General features: G+C 42.8%; 1 protein-coding gene across 3 annotated transcripts in view; it reads left to right on the forward strand.

Annotated features, from left to right (window-relative positions):
• kitlga (kit ligand a) overlaps nt 1-23,751 on the forward strand; it is a 142,221-nt gene extending 118,470 nt beyond the window's left edge. For all 3 annotated transcript variants that reach the window (XM_059977650.1, XM_059977653.1, XM_059977651.1), the window contains 4 exons: nt 14,753-14,901; nt 15,185-15,237; nt 16,608-16,685; nt 20,787-23,751. In XM_059977650.1, the coding sequence (XP_059833633.1) occupies nt 14,753-14,901; nt 15,185-15,237; nt 16,608-16,665 (260 nt within the window). In that variant the 3' untranslated portion in view covers nt 16,666-16,685; nt 20,787-23,751. The remainder of the gene's footprint in view (nt 1-14,752; nt 14,902-15,184; nt 15,238-16,607; nt 16,686-20,786) is intronic.
• Nucleotides 23,752-24,834: the final 1,083 nt, after the last annotated feature.

Consider the following 24,834-nt stretch of genomic DNA (forward strand, 5'->3'; position numbering starts at 1 on the left):
CCTCAACTAATGACAACCAGGCTGTGTCCTCTGCTCTTAGACTCTCCCATCATAGGAAACACCCTCTCCGCATCCACTTTATCAAGGCCTTTCACCATTCGATAGGTTGCAGTTAAGTCACCCTCATTCTTCTGAATGCCTCTGAATGCAGGCCCAGAGCCATCAAACGCTCTTCATATGACAAGCCATTTAATCATGGAATCGTTTTCATTTACCTCTTTTTGAACCCTCTCCAGTTTCAGCACATCCTTTCTAAGATAAGGGGCCCAAAACTGTTCAAGTGAGGCCTCACCAGTGTTTTATGAAGTCTCAACATGACATCCTTGCTTTTATATTCTGGTCCTCTTGAAATGAATGCTTACATCGCATTTGCCTTCCTCATCACAGATTCAACCTGCAAGCTAACCTTTAGGGAATCCCACAACAGGACTCCCAAGTCCCTTTGTGCCCCAGATTTTTGTATTTTCTCTTCATTTAGAAAATAGTCAACCCTTTCACTTCTACCAAAGTGCATGATCATACACTTCCCAACACTGTATTCCATCTTGCCATTTCTTTGCCCATTCTCCTAATCTGTCTAAGTCCTTCTGTAGCCTCTCTATTTCCTCAAAACTAGCTGCCCCTCCCCCATCTTCATATCACCTGCAAATTTTGCAACAAAGCCATCGATTCCATCATTGAAATCGAAAGAATCGATCCCAACACAGACCCCTGTGGAACATCACTGGTCACTGGCAGCCAACCAGAACAGGCTCCCTTTATTCCCACTCTTTGCCCCCTGCCAATCAGCCACTGATTCATCCATCTTTCCTATAATACCATGGGCTCATAGCTTATTAAGCAGATTCATGTGTGGCATCTTGTCAAGGCTTTTTGAAAATCCAAGTGCACCAACATCAACCAAATCTCCTTTCTCTATCCTGCTCATTATTTAAATATCTGAGAGACAGAGAGAGAAAAGAGACAGAGTAGGGAGAGGGGGTGAGATTGAGTTAGAGAAAGAGAGTGGGGTTGAGAGAAAAGAGAGAAAAAAAATGGGTATAGAGAGGGGAAGTGGGAGAGAAGAGAGGGAAAGGGAAAGAGAGAGAGAGGCAGAAGAAATGAGTGAGAGAGGGAGGGAGGGAGGGAGAAGATCTCTGGGAAGAATTCCAAAAGCTTTGGGTTCTAGCAGTTGAAGGCACAGTGCCCAAGATGGAACAATTCAATTCAGGGACAGAGCCTTTGGAAGATTACTGTACGAGACAAGGTTATAGACATCAGGAAAATCAGGAGCATGGAGATGTTAATTGCCTCTATTATCTATCTGTAGACACTTCTGATAAATGATGTCCTCAGCAATGTCATTAGTATGTGGAATACAACTGATCTTTATGTGGAAGAGATTCTGGGAGCCATGCCAGATCTCTTCAAATAATGCAGAACTTTAAGCAAGAGACAATATAATTTGGCCATATTTCAAAAGATAATTGTAAAGTAAGGATTTATTTTCTTTTTTGGAGGGGGGGATGTTGCCCCTCCCAGGAACATGGTAGTGAGCTTTCTTTTTGAAGTCCTGTGGTCCTTCTGCTGAAGATGTCCTCAGAGCTGTTGGGGAGAGTGTGCCAAGGGTTCCAGCCGATGATGATGATGAAAAAGAGGGCCATTTGGGATGCACCAACCCTAGCCAACACTACCACCAGCCCCTAACACACTCAGTCTACCCCAGCCAACAACCCCACCAAATCTTAGCAACACCCCTACCTCCTCTAGCCAAAACCCCCGCTAACCCTAGCCAATATTTCCTAACCCAAATCACATGCTTTAAAACCAAACACACCTCCTAATCTTAAGCACCGCGACTAACATGTAGGGTGAGGGAAACATGCACCATGTGGGACAGGGTGATGGTCCCATAAGCCTGCTGTCCTTGTTGGGGGAGGTTGCAAGTCTGGAGGCTACAAGTCAAAATAACGTGGGCAAGCAACATTTTGTAGGTCACACTCTTAGCAGCCACAGTGCCCTGTGGGATGCCAATCAAGTGTTGTTTTGCTTCAGAAGGTGATGAACTTAGAGGGGTTCAAGGTTCAAGATTATTTCTTCAGTAGACAGTTGAAAATGAGAGTGAAATGGTTGTTTCTCCAAATCTGATGCAGTATAAGATAATGTGATAAGCATGAAGAACACAATAATAAAACAGAATAACCATGAATGTAAATATAAAAGCAACTCTATAAAACACAGATTCTCTGGCTTCCACAGATTCCACACCTTCTGGATAAAGAAATTCCTCCTCATCTTTATTCTAAAGGGATATTCTTCTATTCTGAGGCTATGCCCTCTGAATCTGGACTTTCCTACTATAGGAAACACCTTCTCCACATCCACTCTATCTGGCCTTTCCATATTCAATAGGTTTCAATGAGATCCCCCCTCCCCATTCTTTTAAACTCGAGTGAATACAGGCCCAGAGCCATCCAATGCTCCTCATATGTTAACCCTTTCATTCCTAGCTGTTTCTGGAGAAAGTGCAGGGCAGGTGAACAATAAGGTACGACATTATGGATACATGGATAGGAAAGGTTTAGAGCAGAGGTTCCCAGCCTGGGGTCCACAGACACCTCGATTAATGGTATTGATCCATGGCATAAAAAAAGGTTTGGAACCCCTGGTTTAGAGGGATGTGGGCAAATAGGACTAGGTTAGACGGGCATCTTAGTCAGCATGGTGCAGATGGGCCGAAGGGCCTGTATTCGTGCTGTATGACTCTATGTCTCTGTACTACAAACCACTCTTCCCTCATTAAGATGGGAACTTGTGCACAGCAAGTTCCCGCAAGCAGCATTTGATCTCTTGGTGAATTTTTGATGGGTAAACATTGAACAGAACGTTGGATGGGTAAGCAGGAGTAATGAATGGCCTGCAGTGAGGCATCGTTCCCTCCACATTGCTCTCAATCATCAGCCCAGGTATTTGGTTGAAACCATCAGACAGAGATTTGAACTCCAAACCTTGAGGCAAGCGCACATCCACTGAACTGCACATGAGACCCAGAGCTGGGACACAGGGAGGTACAATGGATGAATGCTTGGAGCATCTAGAATCTGCATTCAGTGGCCACCTTATTAGGTACCTCCTCTACCTAATAAAGTGTGTATTTTCTTGGTCTTCTGCTGCCGTAGCCCATCCACTCCAAGGTGTAATGGGTTGTGCATTCAGACATTCGCTTCTCCACTGCTGTAACCATATAACCATATAACAATTACAGCACGGAAACAGGCCATCCCGGCCCTACTAGTCCGTGCCAAACGCTTACTCTCACCTAGTCCCACCTACCTGCACTCAGCCCATAACCCTCCGTTCCTTTCCTGTCCATATACCTATCCAATTTTACTTTAAATGACAAAATCGAACCTGCCTCTACCACTTCTACTGGAAGCATGTTCCACATAACTACCACTCTTTGAGTAAAGAAGTTCCCCATCATGTTACCCCTAAACTTTTGCCCCTTAACTCTCAACTCATGTAATGTTGTTTGAATCTCCCCTATTCTCAATGGAAAAAAGCCTATCAACATCAACTCTATCTATCCCCCTCATAACTTTAAATACCTCTATCAAGTCCCCCCTCAACCTTCTATGCTCCAAAGAATAAAGACCTAACTTGTTCAAACTTTTGTTGTAACTTAGGTGATGAAACCCAGGTAACATTCTAGTAAATCTCCTCTGTACTCTCTCTATTTTGTTGACACCTTTCCTATAATTCAGTGACCAGAATTATCAGCCCAGGTAACACATGGTTATTTGAGTTACTCTCAGCTTCCTGTCAGCTTCCACCAATCTGGGAATTCTCCTCTGACCTCTCTCATTAACAAGGTATTATCACCCACAGAGCTGCCACTCACTGGATGTTTTGAGGGGTTTTTTCGCACCATTCTCTTTAAATTCTAGAGGACAATTCCAGGAGACCTGTAGGTGATAATTGTACGTGACAACTCCAGGAGATCAACAGTTTTGGCGATACTCAAACCACAGGTGTACCTGATAAGGTGGCCACAGAATATAAAAGAGTACAGATTAGAATTATACTTCTGCCAAGAACTTTCTGATCCCTCATTCCAACTGCCAACAAATGCCATTAAAATAGGTCATAGAAACATAGAAAATAGGTGCAGGAGTAGGCCATTAAGCCTTTCGAGCCTGCACTGCCTTTCCGTGTGATCATGAACCCTGTACCTGCTTTCTCTCCATAACCCCGATCCCTTGAGCCACAAGGGCCATATCTAACTTCCTCTTAAATATAGCCAATGAACCGGCATCAACTGTTTCCTGTGGCAGAGAATTCCACAGATTCACCACTCTCTGTGTGAAGAAGTTTTTCCTCATCTCGGTCCTAAAAGGCTTCCCCTTTATCCTTAAACTGTGACCCCTCGTTCTGGACTTCCCCAACATCGGAAACAATCTTCTTGCATCTAGCCTGCCCAATCCCTTTAGAATTTTATACGTTTCAATAAGATCTCCCCTCAATCTTCTAAATTCCAGTGAGTATAAGCCTAGACGATCCAGTCTTTCTTCATATGAAAGTCCTGCCATCCCAGGAATCAATCTGGTGAACCTTCTTTGTACTCTGTCTATGGCAAGAATGTCTTTCCTCAGATTAGGGGACCAAAACTGCACACAATACTCTAGGTGCGGTCTCACCAAGGCCTTGTACAACTGCAGTAGAACCTCCCTGCTCCTGTACTCAAATCCTCTTGCTATGAATGCCAACATACCATTTGCCTTTTTCACCGCCTGCTGTACCTGCATGCCCACCTTCAATGACTGGTGTACAATGACACCCAGGTCTCATTGCACCTCCCCTTTTCCTAATCGGCCACCATTCAGATAATAATCTGTTTTCCTGTTCTTGCAACCAAAGTGGATAACCTCACATTTATCCACATTAAATTGCATCTGCCATGAATTTGCCCACTCACCTAACCTATCCAAGTCACCCTGCGTCCTTTTAGCATCCTCCTCACAGCTAACACTGCCGCCCAGCTTCGTGTCATCCGCAAACTTGGAGATGCTGCATTTAATTCCCTCGTCTAAATCATTAATATATATTGTAAACAGCACTGAGCCTTGCGGTACCCCACTAGTCACTGCCTGCCATACTGAAAAGGTCCCATTTACTCCCATTCTTTGCTTCCTGTCTGCCAACCAGTTCTCTATCCACATCGATACCATACCCCCAATACCGTGGGCTTTAAGATTGCACACTAATCTCCTGTGTAGGACCTTGTCAAAAGCCTTTTGAAAATCCAAATATACCACATATTACACTATATACACTAGTTACATCCTCAGAAAATTTGATAAGATTCATCAGACATGATTTTCCTTTCACAAATCCATGCTGACTTTGTCCAATGATTTCACCTCTTTCAAAATGTGATGTTATCTCATCTTTGATAACTGACTCTAGCATTTTCCCCACCACCAATGTCAGGCTAACCAGTCTATAATTCCCCGGTTTTTCTCTCCCTCCTTTTTTAAAAAGTGGGGTTACATTAGCCACCTTCCAATCCTCAGGAACTAATCCAGAATCTAAGGAGTTTTGAAAAATTATCACTAATGCATCTGCTATTTCTTGGGCTACTTCCTTAAGCACTCTGGGATGCAGACCATCTGGCCTTGGGGATTTATCTGCCTTTAATCCCTTCAGTTTACCTAACACCACTTCCCTACTGACATGTATTTCCCTCAGTTCCTCCATCTCACTAGACCCTCGGTCCCTTAATTTTTTCCGGGAGATTATTTAGGTCCTCCTTAGTGAAGACAGAACCAAAGTAGTTATTCAATTGGTCTGCCATGTCCTTTTTCCCCATGATCAATTCACCTGTTTCTGACTGTAAGGAACCCACATTTGTCTTGACCAATCTTTTTCTTTTCACGTATCTATGAAAGGTTTTACAGTCAGTTTTTATGTTCCCTGCTAGCTTTCTCTCATAATCTTTTTTTCCCTTTCCTAATTAAGCCCTTTGTCCTCCTCTGCTGGTCTCTGAATTTCTCCCAGTCCTCAAGTGTGCCGCTTTTTTTGGCTAATTTATATGTTTCTTCTTTGGACTTGATACTATCCCTAATTTCCCTTGTCAGCCACGGGTGCACTACCTTCCCTGGTTTATTCTTTTGCCAAACTGGGATGAACAATTGTTGTAGTCCATCCATGCGATCTTTAAATGCTTGCCATATCCACCATCAATCCTTTAAGTATCATTTGCCCAAATATCTTAGCTAATTCACGTCTCATACCTTCAAAGTTACCCTTCTTTAAGTTCAGAACCTTTGCTTCTGAATTAACTATGTCACTCTCCATCTTAATGAAGAATTCCACCATATTATATTCACTCTTACCCAAGTGGCCTCGCACGACAAGATTGCTAACTAACCCTTCCTCATTGCTCAATACCCAGTCTAGAATGGCCTGCTCTCTAGTTGGTTCCTCGACATGTTGGTTCAGAAAACCATCCCGCATACATTCCAAGAAATCCTCTTCCTCAGCACCCTTACCAATTTGGTTCACCCAATCTATATGTAGATTGATGTCACCCATTATAACTACTGTTCCTTTATTGCACGCATTTCTAATTTCCTGTTTAATGCCATCCCCAACCTCCCTACTACTGTTAGGTGGCCTGTACACAACTCCCACCAGTGTTTTCTGCCTCTTAGTGTTATGCAGCTCTACCCATATCGATTCCACATCCTCCAGGCTAATGTCCTTCCTTTCTTTTACATTAATCTCCTCTCTAACCAGCAATGCTACCCCACCTCCTTTTCTTTCCTGTCTATCCCTCCTGAATATTGAATATCCCTGGATGTTGAGCTCCCATCCCTGGAGCCATGTCTCTGTGATCCCAACAATACAATATTCATTAATAACTAACTGCACATTCAATTCATCCACCTTGTTACGAATGCTCCTCGCATTGACACACAAAGCCTTCAGGCTTGTTTTTACAACACTCAATAAGGTCAATATTAGAGTGGTAACAGTTAAAGGAATTACAGGCAGAATACTTCCTTCTTCAGTTTCAGACGTAAGGATGAAGCTCCCAGTGGGAACAGGCAGTCTGAAATGCTGTCCTCCATTCCACCTTAAAATTATTAGTTTAGCCCATTCTGACCACATCACAACACTTTGCATTCAGCAACTCCTTTGAGTTTAGTAAAACTTGGATCAGATCCCAGCCTGCCTGAGTGGCAAGAGGAAAGGGAACTCTTCTGCAAGGCAAAGTCCAAGAGTCGGTACTTCAGGCGTGGAAGATTAACGCCCGGCAGAGTGGGTGGACCTCTGTCAGACTTCGTGCTCGCTCACGATGGAATATCTGGCCAATCAACGGCAGAGAGGCAGATATGGTTCAATCCGGAAAAGTGCAAAGTAGACTCAAACAAAAACTGACAATAACTCGTGCAAAAGAAGACAAACTGTGCAAGTAACACAAAAGTGAGAACATGAGATGTAAAGGGTACCTGAGAGTGTCTGTAAATTGTAGAATCAGTTCAGAGTTGTGTGATTGAAGTTAATTGCGTTGGTACATAGAAACATAGAAAATAGGTGCAGGAGTAGGCCATTCGGCCCTTCAAGTCTGCACCGCCATTCAGTATGATCATGGCTGATCATCTAACTCAGAACCCTGTACCTGCTTTCTCTCCATACCCCCTGATCCCTTTAGCCCCAAGGACCAAATCAAACTCCCTCTTAAATATAGCCAATGAACCAGCCTCAACTGTTTCCTGTGGCAGAGAATTCCACAGGTTCACCACTCTCTGTGTGAAGAAGTTTTTCCTCATCTCGGTCCTAAAAGACTTCCCCTTTATCCTTAAACTGTGACCCCTCGTTCTGGACTCCCCCAACATCGGAAACAATCTTCCTGCATCTAGCCTATCCAATCCCTTTAGAATTTTATATGTTTCAATAAGATCACCCCTCAATCTTCTAAATTCCAGTGAGTATAAGCCTAGTCGATCCAGTCTTTCTTCATATGAAAGTCCTGCCATCCCAGGAATCAATCTGGTGAACCTTCTTTGTACTCCCTCTATTGCAAGAATGTCTTTCCTCAGATTAGGGGGCCAAAACTGCACACAATACTCTAGGTGCGGTCTCACCAAGGCCTTGTACAACTGTAGTAGAATCTCCCTGCTCCTGTACTCGAATACTCTTGCTATGAATGCCAACATACCATTTGCCTTTTTCACCACCTGCTGTACCTGCATGCCCACTTTCAATGACTGGTGTACAATGACACCCAGGTCTCTTTGCACCTCCCCTTTTCCTAATGGGCCACTGTTCAGATAATAATCTGTTTTCCTGTTCTTGCAACCAAAGTGGATAACCTCACATTTATCCACATTAAATTGCATCTGCCATGAATTTGCCCACTCACCTAACCTATCCAAGTCACCCTGCGTCCTTTTAGCATCCTCCTCACAGCTAACACTGCCGCCCAGCTTCGTGTCATCTGCAAACTTGGAGATGCTGCATTTAATTCCCTCGTCTAAATCATTAATATATATTGTAAACAGCACTGAGCCTTGCGGTACCCCACTAGTCACTGCCTGCCATACTGAAAAGGTCCCATTTACTCCCATTCTTTGCTTCCTGTCTGCCAACCAGTTCTCTATCCACATCGATACCATACACCCAATACCATGGGCTTTAAGATTGCACACTAATCTCCTGTGTAGGACCTTGTCAAAAGCCTTTTGAAAATCCAAATATACCACATATTACACTATATACACTAGTTACATTCTCAGAAAATTTGATAAGATTCATCAGACATGATTTTCCTTTCACAAATCCATGCTGACTTTGTCCAATGATTTCACCTCTTTCAAAATGTGATGTTATCTCATCTTTGATAACTGACTCTAGCATTTTCCCCACCACCAATGTCAGGCTAACCAGTCTATAATTCCCCGGTTTTCCTCTCCCTCCTTTTTTAAAAAGTGGGGTTACATTAGCCACCTTCCAATCCTCAGGAACTAATCCAGAATCTAAGGAGTTTTGAAAAATTATCACTAATGCATCCGCTATTTCTTGGGCTACTTCCTTAAGCACTCTGGGATGCAGACCATCTGGCCTTGGGGATTTATCTGCCTTTAATCCCTTCAGTTTACCTAACACCACTTCCCTACTGACATGTATTTCCCTCAGTTCCTCCATCTCACTAGACCCTCGGTCCCTTAATTTTTTCCGGGAGATTATTTAGGTCCTCCTTAGTGAAGACAGAACCAAAGTAGTTATTCAATTGGTCTGCCATGTCCTTTTTCCCCATGATCAATTCACCTGTTTCTGACTGTAAGGAACCTACATTTGTCTTGACCAATCTTTTTCTTTTCACGTATCTATAAAAGCTTTTACAATGAGTTTTTATGTTCGCTGCCAGTTTTCTCTCATAATCTTTTTTCCCTTTCCTAATTAAGCCCTTTGTCCTCCTCTGCTGGTCTCTGAATTTCTCCCAGTCCTCAGGTGTGCCGCTTTTTTTGGCTAATTTATATGTTTCTTCTTTGGACTTGATACTATCCCTAATTTCCCTTGTCAGCCACGGGTGCACTACCTTCCCTGGTTTATTCTTTTGCCAAACTGGGATGAACAATTGTTGTAGTCCATCCATGCGATCTTTAAATGCTTGCCATTGCATATCCACCATCAAACCTTTAAGTATCATTTGCCCAAATATCTTAGCTAATTCACGTCTCATACCTTCAAAGTTACCCTTCTTTAAGTTCAGAACCTTTGCTTCTGAATTAACTATGTCACTCTCCATCTTAATGAAGAATTCCACCATATTATAGTCAATCTTACCTAAGGGGCCTCGCACGACAAGATTGCTAACTAACCCTTCCTCATTGCTCAATACCCAGTCTAGAATGGCCTGCTCTCTAGTTGGTTCCTCGACATGTTGGTTCAGAAAACCATCCCGCATACATTCCAAAAATCCTCTTCCTCAGCACCCTTACCAATTTGGTTCACCCAATCTATATGTAGATTGAAGACACTGATTAAAACTACTGTTCATTTATTGCACGCATTTCTAATTTCCTGTTTAATGCCATCCCCAACCTCCCTACTACTGTTAGGTGGCCTGTACACAACTCCCAACAGCGTTTTCTGCCCCTTAGTGTTATGCAGCTCTACCCATATCGATTCCACATCCTCCAGGCTAATATCCTTCCTTTCTATTACGTTAATCTCCTCTCTAACCAGCAATGCTACCCCACCTCCTTTTCTTTTCTGTCTATCCCTCCTGAATATTGAATATCCCTGGATGTTGAGCTCCCATCCTTGGTTACTCTGGAGCCATGTCTCTGTGATCCCAACAATACAATATTCATTAATAACTATCTGCACATTCAATTCATCCACCTTGTTACGAATGCTCCTTGCATTGACACACAAAGCCTTCAGGCTTGTTTTTACAACACTCAATAAGGTCAATATTAGAGTGGTAACAGTTAAAGGAATTACAGGCAGAATACTTCCTTCTTCAGTTTCAGACGTAAGGATGAAGCTCCCAGTGGGAACAGGCAGTCTGAAATGCTGTCCTCCATTCCACCTTAAAATTATTAGTTTAGCCCATTCTGACCACATCACAACACTTTGCATTCAGCAACTCCTTTGAGTTTAGTAAAACTTGGATCAGATCCCAGCCTGCCTGAGTGGCAAGAGGAAAGGGAACTCTTCTGCAAGGCAAAGTCCAAGAGTCGGTACTTCAGGCGTGGAAGATTAACGCCCGGCAGAGTGGGTGGACCTCTGTCAGACTTCGTGCTCGCTCACGATGGAATATCTGGCCAATCAACGGCAGAGAGGCAGATATGGTTCAATCCGGAAAAGTGCAAAGTAGACTCAAACAAAAACTGACAATAACTCGTGCAAAAGAAGACAAACTGTGCAAGTAACACAAAAGTGAGAACATGAGATGTAAAGGGTACCTGAGAGTGTCTGTAAATTGTAGAATCAGTTCAGAGTTGTGTGATTGAAGTTAATTGCGTTGGTACATAGAAACATAGAAAATAGGTGCAGGAGTAGGCCATTCGGCCCTTCAAGTCTGCACCGCCATTCAGTATGATCATGGCTGATCATCTAACTCAGAACCCTGTACCTGCTTTCTCTCCATACCCCCTGATCCCTTTAGCCCCAAGGACCAAATCAAACTCCCTCTTAAATATAGCCAATGAACCAGCCTCAACTGTTTCCTGTGGCAGAGAATTCCACAGGTTCACCACTCTCTGTGTGAAGAAGTTTTTCCTCATCTCGGTCCTAAAAGACTTCCCCTTTATCCTTAAACTGTGACCCCTCGTTCTGGACTCCCCCAACATCGGAAACAATCTTCCTGCATCTAGCCTATCCAATCCCTTTAGAATTTTATATGTTTCAATAAGATCCCCCCTCAATCTTCTAAATTCCAGCGAGTATAAGCCTAGTCGATACAGTCCTTCTTCATATGAAAGTCCATCCAGTCCAGGAATCAATCTGGTGAACCTTCTTTGTACTCTGTCTATGGCAAGAATGTCTTTCCTCAGATTAGGGGACCAAAACTGCACACAATACTCCAGCTGCAGTCTCACCAAGGCCTTGTACAACTGCAGTAGAACCTCCCTGCTCCTGTACTCGAATCATCTTGCTATGAATGCCAACATACCATTTGCCTTTTTCACAGCCTGCTGTACCTGCATGCCCACCTTCAATGACTGGTGTACAATGACACCCAGGTCTCGTTGCACCTCCCCTTTTCCTAATCGGCCACCATTCAGATAATAATCTGTTTTCCTGTTCTTGCAACCAAAGTGGATAACCTCACATTTATCCACAGTCTAGAATGGCCTGCTCTCTAGTTGGTTCCTCGACATGTTGGTTCAGAAAACCATCCCACATACATTCCAAGAAATCCTCTTCCTCAGCACCCTTACCAATTTGGTTCACCCAATCTATATGTAGATTGAAGTCACCCATTATAACTACTGTTCCTTTATTGCACGCATTGTAATTTCCTGTTTAATGCCATCCCCAACCTCACTACCTCTGTTAGGTGACCTGTACACAACTCCTACCAGCATTTTCTGCCCCTTAGTGTTATGCAGCTCTACCCATATTGATTCCACATCCTCCAGGCTAATGTCCTTCCTTTCTATTGTGTTAATCTCCTCTCTAACCAGCAATGCTACCCCACCTCCTTTTCTTTTCTGTCTATCCCTCCTGAATATTGAATATTCCTGGATGTTGAGCTCCCATCCTTGGTCACCCTGGAGTCATGTCTCTGTGATCCCAACTGTATCATATTCATTCATAACTATCTGCACATTCAATTCATCCACCTTGTTACGAATGCTCCTTGCATTGACACACAAAGCTGTCAGGCTTGTTTTTACAACACTCTTAGCCCTTATACAATTATGTTGAAGAGTGGTCCTTTTTGATTTTTGCCCTGGATTTGTCTGCCTGACACTTTTACTTTTCACCTTACTGCTTTTTGCTTCTACCCTCATTTTACACCCCTCTGTCTCTCTGCACTTGTCCCCATCCCCCTGCCACATTAGTTTAAAGCCTCCTGAACAACAGTAACAAACGCTCCCCCTAGGACATTGGTTCCAGTCCAGCCCAGGTGCAGACTGTTCTGTTTATACCGGTCCCACCTCCCCCAGAACTGGTTCCAATGACCCAGAAATTTGAATCCCTCCCCCTTGCACCGTTTTTCAAGCCACGTATTCATCTGAAATATCCTCCTATTTCTACTCTGACTAGCACGTAGCACTGGTGGTAATCCGGAGATTATTACCTTTGTGGTCCTACTTTTTAGTTTATCTCCTAACTCCCTAAATTCACCTTGTAGGACCTCATCCCGTTTTTTACCTATATGGTTGGTACCTATGTGTACCACAACCACTGGCTGTTCACCCTCCCACTCCAGAATGTCCTGCAGCCGCTCAGAGACATCCTTGACCCTTGCACCAGGGAGGCAACATACCATCCTGGAGTCTCGTTTGTGGCCACAGAAATGCCTATCTATTCCCCTTACAATCGAATCCCCTATCACTATAGCTCTCCTACTCCTTTCCCTTCCCTCCTTTGCCGCAGAGCCACCCATGGTGCCATGAACTCTGCTGCATCAGGCTCTTTCAACACGGTAACAGGTCCTTACAGCACAGTAACTGATCCTTACAACACGGTAACGGGTCCTTACAACACGGTAACAGGTACTTACAGCATGGTAACTGATACTTACAACACGGTAATGGGTCCTTACAACACGGTAACGGGTCCTTACAGCATGGTAACAGGTCCTTACAGCATGGTAACTGATCCTTACAACATGGTAACAGGTCCTTACAGCACGGTAAGAGGTCCTTACAGCCCAACGAGTCTGCACGGACTTGTGAGGAATTCAGTAACTAAAATCAATGCCAGGGGAGTTAGAGTGGCAGGAGAAAGATAAAGTTACGAAAGATTAGCTTTCTTTGTCACTTGTATGTCAGAACATACAGTGTCATTTTGTGTCAGTGACCCACAGAGCTCGAGGTGTGCTTGAGGCAGCCCGCAAATGTCACCGTGCTTCCTGAGCCGACAGAGCATGCCCACAACTTACAGAACCCAACCATGCATCCTTGGACTATGGGAGGAAGCCAGAGCACCGGAGGAAACCCACATCGTCATGGGAAGAGCGTACAAACTCCTTGCAGACAGAGGTGGAATGGACCAAACTGGCCTTCCCATTGGACTATAAAGCCTACCATTGTAATTATTTACAACTCAGAATCAGGCCACTTAACTCAAAAAAAATGCCATGAACATTCTCAAATTCCAGGTGCCCCTTCCACAGTTCCTCATCTTTTTCACTCAGATCATCTCAGCTACACCCTGGTGGGAACAAGTCCCAAGTTACAGCAATTATCTGGTAAAATCGCTTCTTTGTTTTTATTTTAGTTAGAGATACAGCATGGTAACAGGCCCTTCTGGCCCAATGAGACATCACACAGTTACAGCAGGTGACCAGTTAACCTACCAATCTGTACACCCTTGGACTGTAGAGGAAATTGAAGCACTCAGAGTCATGGGGAGAATGTGTAAACTCCTTACAGATGGTGGCAGAACCAAACTTGGGTTGCTACCACTGTATTAGCGTTACGCAATCCGCTCTGCTACCATGCTGGACAATTTCTCCTGAATCTTCAGTGGGATTTATCTGTGACGTTTTCATATCGTAGCTCTGATCTCAGTCCTTTTCACGTGCCACCCTTGTGAATGCCAACGTGAGCTTGAAGATCTCTTGTAGATCACCTCTCCCCTAAAGCATCAGACACCTAAACCTGCGTGGATAACTTCACTCACCCCAACACTGAACTGATTCCACAACCTATGGGCTCACTTTCAAGAACTCTACAATTCATGTTCTCGATACTATTTATGTATTATTAGTTAGTTTTTGTATTTGCACAATCTGTTGCCTTTGCATATCACTTGTTTGTCCGTCTTTCTCAGTGCGTAGCTTCTCATTGATTCCGTTGTGTTTCTTTCTGTCTGCTGTGAAAGCCTGCAAGAAAACAGACCTCAGTCTATGGTGATTTACACTTGGTGGCCACTTTGGGAGCTACAGGCCACCCATCTCCCAGAACAGTAAACCCCCAGCACTTCTTCAGACTTCACCAGAGGGAATCACCCTTCACTTTAATGCACGTGAATCCATGTATCACTGCAATGTGTTGACAGAGAAATATTGCTTTCCTTACAGATCAGCCACTAAGCGATCTCAATCATATCAAGGGAGGTTGTATCAACTGTGCCACATTAATGGACCATTTTCCTATGATTCTGACCACCGTTGCTTGCACTGCGACGATCACTGTGATTCTCACGTGCCTCATCATCCAGACACAGAAGGTAGGTCACTGGTGCCTGTGGAGGCCATGTCACTGGGTATATTTAAAGCAGAGCTTGATAGCTTCTTGGTTAGTAAGGGTGTCAATGGTTCCAGGGAGAAGACAGAAGAACTGAATTGAGAGGGTTATTGATGTAATGGCAGAACAGACTTGATGGGCTGAATGGCCTGATTCTGCTCACACTGTATGTTTCATGGTCTTATAGCCTGCAATTACGAGCAACATTCTTATGGACTGGAGGCTCAATCTTAACCCGTTAACCCTTTGTGTGCCTCTCTCCACAGAGAAAGCGAAACAGTAGACGTAACCCAACGGACAACGAGCATGAAGCAGCAAGGTAAACACAAGAGTTTACACAAGCAGTCGCTGGACATCCAGAGCAACACACACACACAGTGCTGCAGGAACGCAGCAGGTCAAGCAGCATCTATAGGAATGAATAAACAGTCCTGATGAAGGGTCTCAGTCCGAAACATCAACTGTTTATCCCCCTCTATGGATGCAGCTTGATCCTGTCTCAAAGAATCCTCTCCAATATATGCCCCCTACTGAAGTAAGACTTACTGGTCTCTAATACCCAGGGTTATGCCTACTCCCCTTATTGAACTTTTGCCATCGAAGCATCTACACTTTTCCCACATCCTTCCTGCTGCATGCCTCCCAGAACTGCTCAGAGTGCATGTGGTATAAACCTTACTGTCCATCGGGTACCACATAACGTACATGTACAAAACTACAGCCACTTGAAACATAAAATGCCAACAGACAACAGTAGAAATACTTTACTAGCAAGTCAGGCAGCATCTATGGAGAGAAAAATAGAGTTAATGTGTCAGGCTTGAATGATGGAGGATTTTGACCTGAAATATTAATTCCCCTGTCTCCTGTAAGTTCCATGTTACCAGTTGTGCCACATGGATTCAGAACTGGTTTCCCCACAGAAGGTGGAAGGTGATTTTAGTTAGAACATACTGTATTTTTCATGGAGGCCAGTGACCGGGATCTGTCCTGGCACTCCTGCTCTTTGTGATCTTTATACGCTACTTGAATGAGAGGAAGTGAAAGGGTGGGTTAGTAAGTTCACAGGGGACGTGAAGGTTGGTGACATTGTGGACAGCGTAGAAATCTGTCAAGGGTCATAGCGACACATTGATAGGATGCAGAGTTGGGCTGAGAATTAGCAAATGGAGTTAAGTTTGGAAAAGAGTGGAATGATTCACTTTGGAAAGGTGAGCTTGAAAGCAGAATAGAAAATTAATTGCAGGATTCGGAGGAGTGTGGACCAACAGAAGGATCTTGGGGCTAAAGGGTTGGCACAACAATGGGGTCTGAAAGGTCTGTACTGTGCTATAGTGTTCTATATTCTATGTTCTAATTTAGCCTTAAATCTGAGGTTCACCAATTGTAATACATTAATATTGCAAACTATCTAGATTACTGGAGCGATTTTTTTTTCACTTAGAGATTCAACATGATAAAAGGCTCTTCTGGCCCAATGAGCCAGCACCACCCAATTACACCCATGTGACCAATCAAGCTACTGACATTTTTGGATTGTGGGAGGAAACCAGAGCTCTTGGAGGAAACCCATGCATGAAAAACATCCAAACTCCTTACAGTGGCAGAATTGAGCCTTGGTCACTGGCGCTGTAATAAGATTCCATTAGCCACTGTGCAACCCTGTTAATATTAATTAATGTTCCACAGGTTGGAGACAGAGCAAGATGTCCAATTCATCGCTGAAAATCAAGATTCTTGTACATAAAGTTACCAGCTGATAATGTGGTAGGTAATTTCTTCAATAAATGTGTTTATTTTCGTTTGTCTCACATGTAACTTGTAACGTAAAGGAAGGATATTTTTGATTCCTGTCTTCTGAGCCTTCTTTAAGTCTCTAATTGTTTCCACTGTCTTTGTCCCATTTCCCCAAAATGATCTCTGCTGCCTGAGGGAGCAATCCCACAGCTGAGGGTATTCATGATGGAGCAGAGTGGACACTGAACTAGTATCCAACAGCCTGGAGTGTTAACGGTTCCCAGTCTTTGAAAGAAGGGTTTGCCATTCAGCACTTTGGCGGTGAGGATGTTAAATGTACAGAATTCTGTATATCAGAGTGCTGTGGGCATTCAGTCCACGTTCATTTGAGACAGACATCGATAAAGTTCTGGATATCACGAGAGGCAACAGGTATGGGGATAGTGCAGGAAAATGGAAGCAACACACACAAAACGCCAGCCCTGGTGAAGAGCCTGGGCCTGAAATATCAACCATTATTTCCTTCCATATGTGCTGCCACCTGCATTTCCTCCAGCATTTTGTGCATGTTGCTCAACACTTCCAGCATCGGCAGAATCTCTTGCATTTGTGCTTCTAACTGCTTCCGGGTTGTCATGGACGCAGTTAACCTCTGCCTATGCCGAGTGCCTCCACAGCTCTGAGGAATGACTTGATCCTCCAGTTATAAATCTTCTCAGGGATTTGTTTAGAAATTCAGGGAGTTGCTTAAAACTAGGAGCAGTAGAACAAAGGTACCGGGGTATACAGACCCATAATTCCTTGAAAGTGGCTTCGCATGGGTATGAGACTCAGGCTACCCTCACAAAGTTTAGCCCACCTGTCAAAGCAGTGTACCAGGGTATGGTCACTGTCACATGCAAACAGCTACTTGGAGCCACACAAGTGAGAGCTGAGTGTTCGGTGGGACCAAAGTTTAATATTCAAGATTATTGTCGATACCTTCAAATTCTTCATAATTTTTAACTTGTTAAAGTAGTGAAATTGTTTCATTTTCACTCCTGGCTGTTCTTGGCATTTCCAAGTCTGAATGCTTGAAACCACATTGAGCAAAATAGTTCTGAAATATCTTATTGCTTATTTCCCACCAAAGAAATCACTGCTTTTTGAACACAAACCAGTACAACTGATGCTATTGAAAAACAGTTTGCTTGAGGTACAAATGAAAACATATTTTGGGTAACATACAAATAGATCAATTCATTACAATAATGCATTGAGGTATTAAAAGGTAAACAATAAGAGTGAAGGTTAAAGAAGACAGAAGCAATGTTAACAATTATCTTGAAAGGACTAGAGTATGAAAGCAGGGATATAATGCAGAGGCTTTTTAAAGCATTGTTCAGGTGGCAATAGGAATTTTGTGAGCCGGATAAGGCCCCTTATCTAAGAAAGGATGTGTTGGTGTTGGAGAGGTTCCAGAGGAGATTTACAAGAATGATCCCAGGAATGAAAGGGTTAACAAATGAGGAGCTTTTGATAGCACTGGATCTGTTCTCACTGGAGCTTAGAAGAATGAAGAGGATATTTCATTGAAACATACCGAATATTGAAGGGTTTGGATAGAGTGGCCATGGGAGGATATTTCAAATAGTGAGAGAGTCTAGGACCAGAGTGGAAAACCTCAGAATAGAATGTCATCCCTTTGGAACAGAGATGAGGAATTTCTTTAGCTAGATTATGGTGAATCTGTGGTATCCATTGTCACAGATGGCTGTGGAGGCCAAGTCATTGGGTATATTTAAAGCGTGGGTTAATAGTCAGCGTTGAAATGGTTATTAGGAGACGGCAGGCAAATGGAGTTGAGAAGGAAAATAAATCAGTTGTGATCGAGTGACAGAGCTGACTTGATGGGCTGAATGGCCTAATTTGGTTTCTATGTTTTATAGTCTTATGAAGTTCAAAATAAAGTTTTACAGTTACATAAAAAATGCAGTGCAGGTAGGCAATAAGGTCCAAGACTATAACAAGATAGATTTTCAGGTCAAGAGACCATTTTATCATATTATGGGTCTGTTCAATAGTCTTTTAACAGCGGGATTGAAGCTGTTTTAAGCCTGGTGTTATGTGCTTTCAGGCTTTTGCATCATCTGTCCCTTGAGAGGGGGTAAGAGAGCATGCCTGGGGTAAGCAGGGTCTTTGATGGTACTAGCTGCTTTACCAAGGCAGCGATAAGTATAGAGTCCTTGGAGAGGAGGCTGGTTTCCATAATGTCCTGAGCTGCGTCCACAAACCTCTGCAGCTTCTTGCAGTCTCAAGCAGAGCTGTTGCCACAACAAGCTGTGATGCATCCAGATAGGATGCTTTTAAGGTGCGTGAATAAAAATTGTCGCAGGTCAAGTTTTCCTAAGTACTAACTGCTTCTCCATAAACCCATACTGTGATTGAATTATCAGGCAAGCTAATTCCAAAGGAAAGGGAGATCGAATATCATTACTATCAGATGTGAAATACTGCAGAGAATATTTGTTGGCAGGGTGCCTATTTCTCAGACATTCTAATTGATATATTTGATCCTTATGATTTATTCTGTACACTAGAACTGTACACTTGAGACAGTTGTCCTGATCCATCCTGAAATATATAGAACATGCATCGTAGATCAGTACAGTATAGAACAAGCCCTTTGGCTCACAATCTTTAATACACTACAAATGAACCTTCCCTCCCACATAGCAGTCCATTTTTCTTTTATCTATATCTACATAGAACAGTACAGCACAGTACAGATCCTTCAGCCCACATTGTTGTATCTTGCTTTTAACCTACTCTGAGATCAATCTAACCCTTCCCTCCTACATACCCCTCCATTTTGCTTTCATCCATGTGCTTTCATCTAAGAGTCTCTTAAATATCCCGAATGTATCTGCCTTGACCGCCATCCCTGGCCAGGTGTTCCACATACCCACCACACTCTGTGCTTGAAAAAAAACACTTACCTCTGTCATCCCCTTTATACTTTGCTCCAGTTACCTCAAAATTACAGTCCCTCATATTAAACTGGGGAGAAGCCTCTGGCTATCCACACTATCAATATCTCTTATCATCTTCTATCAAGTCATCTCTCATTCTCCTTCACACCAAAGAAGGAGTGAAACTCTAACAGAGTTTTATACAGCTGCAATATTACCCTGTGGCTCTTGAACTCAGTCCAGCTAATGAGATCCAACACACTTTATTAATCACTCAAAAAGAGCAAGAAAAAGCTGTAGAGAAAGTGAAATAATTGAAGAGGATGGCATCTAGAATATGTCACCAGAGGAATCATTGTCTGCTGGCACCATATTGAACGGAACGATGACGTTATCCATCATCCACCTCAACTCTACAACTTTTGGACTCACTTTCAAGGACTGTACAATTCACGTTCTCAATAATATTTACTTATTTATTCATTTATATTTTTGTTGTATTTACATAGTTTGCCTTCATTTGTACCCCAGTTGCTTGTCAGTCTTTGTGTGCAGTTTTCCATTGATTCTATTGTATTTCTTTGTTCTACTGTGATGCTGACAGGAAAATGAATCTCAAGGTAGCATATGGTGACAGAAACTTTGATACTTTGATAATAAATTTACTTTGAACTTTTAAGTTTTGGTTTAACCAGACCCTCTGACTTGGGTTTCAGGAGAGAGTTTAGAGGGCAGGACACTGAAGATATGTCTGCCAGTGGTGATCTCAGAGACTTGTCAGGCCGGAGTTGTAACTGAGAATGAGAGGGCAGGGTTCCTGGAAATGAGGTGGAGATCATGGAATATTGGCGGGAAACTTGCAGGAAAAGAATCACAAGTTTTTGAATCACCAGTTTCAGGAACAGTTATTGTCCTACAGTCATTGGGCTCCTGGACCGGTGTGAATGGCTTCACTCACCTCAGAACTCAGCTAACTCCAGAGCATATAGGCTCATCTTCAGGGAATCTGTCTTTGTTTTACATGGATTCGATTGTATTTATTTATTTTCCTGTGGGTTCCTGCAAGTAAATGAATCTCAGGGTTCTGTCTGTTATACATACTTTGATAATAAATTTACTTCGCAACTTTTTTTAAATTTTGTTTGCACCATGTGACATATTTACTTTCTTTCATTTCCAGGTAGTCAGTTTTGTGCAGTTTCTGAACTGGTCCAATATTTTCCACACCTGTATTATTTCCATTTGACATGAAGAAGAAACGGGATTGATGCGATGGACTGGTGGCATCTCCTTTGGTGAGATGGTTGCGGGAGGTCCCCACTGAGCGTTGGATGGGTACCTTCGCTGACAGAAGTGCACCTTCGTTCTCCGAGTGGAAGCCCCTTCTTGTCATCCCTAACTTGCAATGAATCCACATCGCACCAGGACTTTCCATCAGCTCAGAGAAGGCAATGAGTTTAGCTTGGAACTGATGGTGGAATAAGGAGAAAGCAGTGATTTATACCAACTTCATGGTGTAAAAAAGTACTTTGGGTTCTTACAGGACTACCTGTATCTAAACGAGGTCATAAACTTAGCAGCAATGAGATGTCGGTTCTACGCTTTATTTAGAATGATGCAACACAGAAGGCGGCCATTCGGCCCAAGGTAGCCCTGCTGGACATTACACAACATAGCACATATTGAGTTTGAAGGCACAGACAAACTTGCAGGTGAAGACACATTGGGAAGGCTCTGATTTTGCCGGGGTTTCCAAAATGCTCAGCTGTCTCAGCCTGGCCAATGTAACCCATTTGGCATTAAGCTGAGATCTCAAAGATAACTCAGCAATAAAGATCACTCCTGTAGAAAGCCATTCTGTATAGGAGTATAGGAGAATCCGAAGATCCAGGTTTCTCACCTCACTTAGATAGTCCTGGAATTTTTGATGCCTCTCTCCTAACCAAACCGGTAGATATCCAATATGAACCAGTTATTATTCTTTTTGTATATTATAGTCAATGTTGAAATAATGAATGGGTCACATTGATAAATCTGCATCAATGTGTCAGAACAATAATTTGCAAAGGCATATCCTATGATCTAAACTATACCAATGTAATTATGTCTTTAAATGGAATTATAGCTGATATTTAACCCAGTATAATATTCACATTCTAATTAACTGTTCATTCTTCTTGTCTGAGGGAGTGCACACTAATTGGCTAATATGTTTCTCACAATGAAAAGTCATTTCATTGGCTGAACAGGGTCCTAAGGTAATGGAAGCACTTTATCATTGGCTGTTTCTGTACCTAGCTCATTGGTTTGTTACCTCACCTCTAAGTCATGTGATCAGTAGGAATGTGCAATGGCTTCCTGCTGTGCTGAGAAAGTGTGGCATTGTCAATGGTGTCTTTCAGATGAAACATTAAAGCAAGATTGTCTCTGCTCTCTCAAGTGCTTGCAGAAGATTTTACAGCAGTATTTTGGAGTGAAACAGAAGTTCTTCCTGGTATCTTTCCTTTTCCATATTATATGTCTAAATCATGAATGGTCACATCATTTAAAATGCAGCAAAGAAATGGAACCTCAGTCATAAAAGGCACATTCTACAGCTATTAAAATACCAGTGCAAGTATGTCTTAATTTAATCTGACAATCAACATCACCAAAATCAAATTCCCCGAGGCCTTAAAACTCTAACAAAGAATATCCTGAGATGTGAAAGGTGCTACATGAATACAACTTCCTTCTTACAAAACAGTGTTGACCTGATCAGATCTTTTGGGCACAATGTCCATGAGGAAACCAGCTTATGGTGAGCAAATAGGGTTTCACCCTCATTTCCCTGACCTTAACCTTCCCTTTCTTAGCTACATTCTTCACCCCTCTACTAATGTGTTTCATCTCCAGGAACAGATGTCCATTACTTTGACGTTGACAAATACCCTTTCAGCTACCCTGTTGCCCAACCACCAGAAACCCCTCCCTAAACTTCACCAGCTTTCCTTCAAGCCTCCTCAAAGTCCATCCCAGCTTTTGGACCCCTGCCCCAGTTTGTGTCAAATGCGTGATATTGACTACTGGTAAAGGATTTTACTGTGTCAAATGTCCTGTGTCAAGGAATATTGATGTGTATACTCTAAACCACTGTGGGGGGTGGGGGGGTCACATCTGATGGGAATGATAGACAGTATTCCAAGGAATATACATTTTTTAATAAATTTCTGGATTTTATAACTATTCCTGGTCTCATTTTCCTGTGTTTTTGCCCATTCCATGTGACTTCACATTGTCCCCTAGATAGACGAGGTTGAATAATACAATCCCATCTTGCTTCTCTAACACAGCATCAGAATTTGTCTGGTTTACACACTATGGCCTTAAGAATTCTGTGGCTGATCCAAACATAAAGATGCTTAAAGGCCAACTTCCCTTTGCAAAGATCCTGTGTTTCCTAGGAGAGACTATAAGATGTAGGCATACAATCAGGCCATTTGGCCCATCGGCTCCATCATTCAATCATGGCTGATTTATTATTCCTTCTCAACTCCATTCTCCTGCTTTCTCCCCATAACCTTTGACAACCTTACTAATCAGCAACCTATTAACTTCCATTTTAAAAAAACCCAATGATTTGGTCTTCACTGCCTTCTGTGGGAATGAATTATGTAGATTCACCACTGATTAGCAGAAATTCTTCTTCATCTCAGTTTTAAAAAAAATATCCCTTTATTCTGAGGCAGTGCCCTCAGTTGCTAGACTCTTATGCATTTGGAAACATCCTCTCTATGTCCATTCCATCCAAGTCTTTCCGTATTCAGTGAGTTTCAATGAGATAACCCCCTCGAACTTCTGAGCTCCAGGGAGTACAGACCTAGAGACATCAGAAGTTCCTCAGATAATACTCTTGTATTCCTAGGATCACTCTCGTGAACCTCCTAGAACTAGGAGTGTATGCAAAGGGAGACCAGAACAGGGAGGGATCAGGGACAACTGGCCAAATCTCAGGATAGGCTATTGAATTGCATTGAACCGCTGCTGCTAAGTTAGCAAATGTCACGTCACATGCCAATGATAATAAACCCGATTCTTCTGATTCTGAGAATCCAAAGGTCTGGAACAAAATGATCCTGGACAAATACAGTTCTTTGTTTTACAAACAGTTGCATTTCAAATTTTGTCCATAACATCCACACCAGCTTTGGAGTACTTACCTTAAATGTATGAATCTATTTTCTATTATGATAACCTTCCTCTCGATAACAATACACACACACATGGAGTTATCAAGCAAGGAAAAAGGCTCTTCAGCCCAACCGATCCATGCTCACCATCAAACACACACATACATTATAATATTCATCTTTTTGTGGCAGCAGACCTGTTCAGGAAATGAAAATTACTGTAAGTTTCAATGCAAAATAAATACTGTGGTAGTGTTTGTGGGTTCATGGACAATTCTGAAATCTGACGGCAGAGGGGAAGAAGCTGCTCCTGAAATGCTGAGTGGGTGTCTTCAGGCTCCTGTCCCTCCTCCTTGATACAGCAACGAGAAGAGGGCATGTCCTGGGCGGTGAGGGTCCTTAGTGATGGATGCCGCCTTCTTGAGGCATCACCTTTTGAAGATGCCCTCCATGGTGGGGAGAGTTGTGCCCGTGATGGAGCTGGCCAGGCCTACAACCCTCTATAGCCTAGAATGCATGAGAATTGACCTGTTGCCTGATTAATAGACTGTGAGCTTCCAATCAAAATCCTGCAGGAAGACACACATATATTCAAGAACTGGGGCAGCATGGTAACATAATGATGCCGTAATGATAATACAGTGCCAGTGATCCAGATTTAATTCTCTCCGCTGTCCGTAGGGAATTTGTACATTCTCTCTGTGACCCTGTGGGTTGCCTCTGGGAGCTCCGGTTTTCTCCCACATTCCAAAGATGTACGGGTTAACATGTTCACATGGTTGCAATTGGGCTGCGTGGGTTTGTTAGGCTGGTGGGGCCTGTAACTGTGCTGTATCTCTAAAATGATAAAACTGATGCAAATTAAACAAATGGTTAAGAAACATTAAAAGCCAATTTAAAATACAGAAAACAAATTAATGAGATCTAATGAACACAGCTAAGAACAGTTATTGATACTCTCATGGGAATCCCTCCTTTGTTTCCATGTTTCTTTACAACATAGAAGACATTTGGCCCATCGAGTTTATGCTAGCCCACACTGCAATCCTGACTGTGTGC

Source organism: Hypanus sabinus, chromosome 8, assembly GCF_030144855.1.
Source record: "Hypanus sabinus isolate sHypSab1 chromosome 8, sHypSab1.hap1, whole genome shotgun sequence".
Classification (NCBI taxonomy): Eukaryota; Metazoa; Chordata; class Chondrichthyes; order Myliobatiformes; family Dasyatidae; genus Hypanus; species Hypanus sabinus.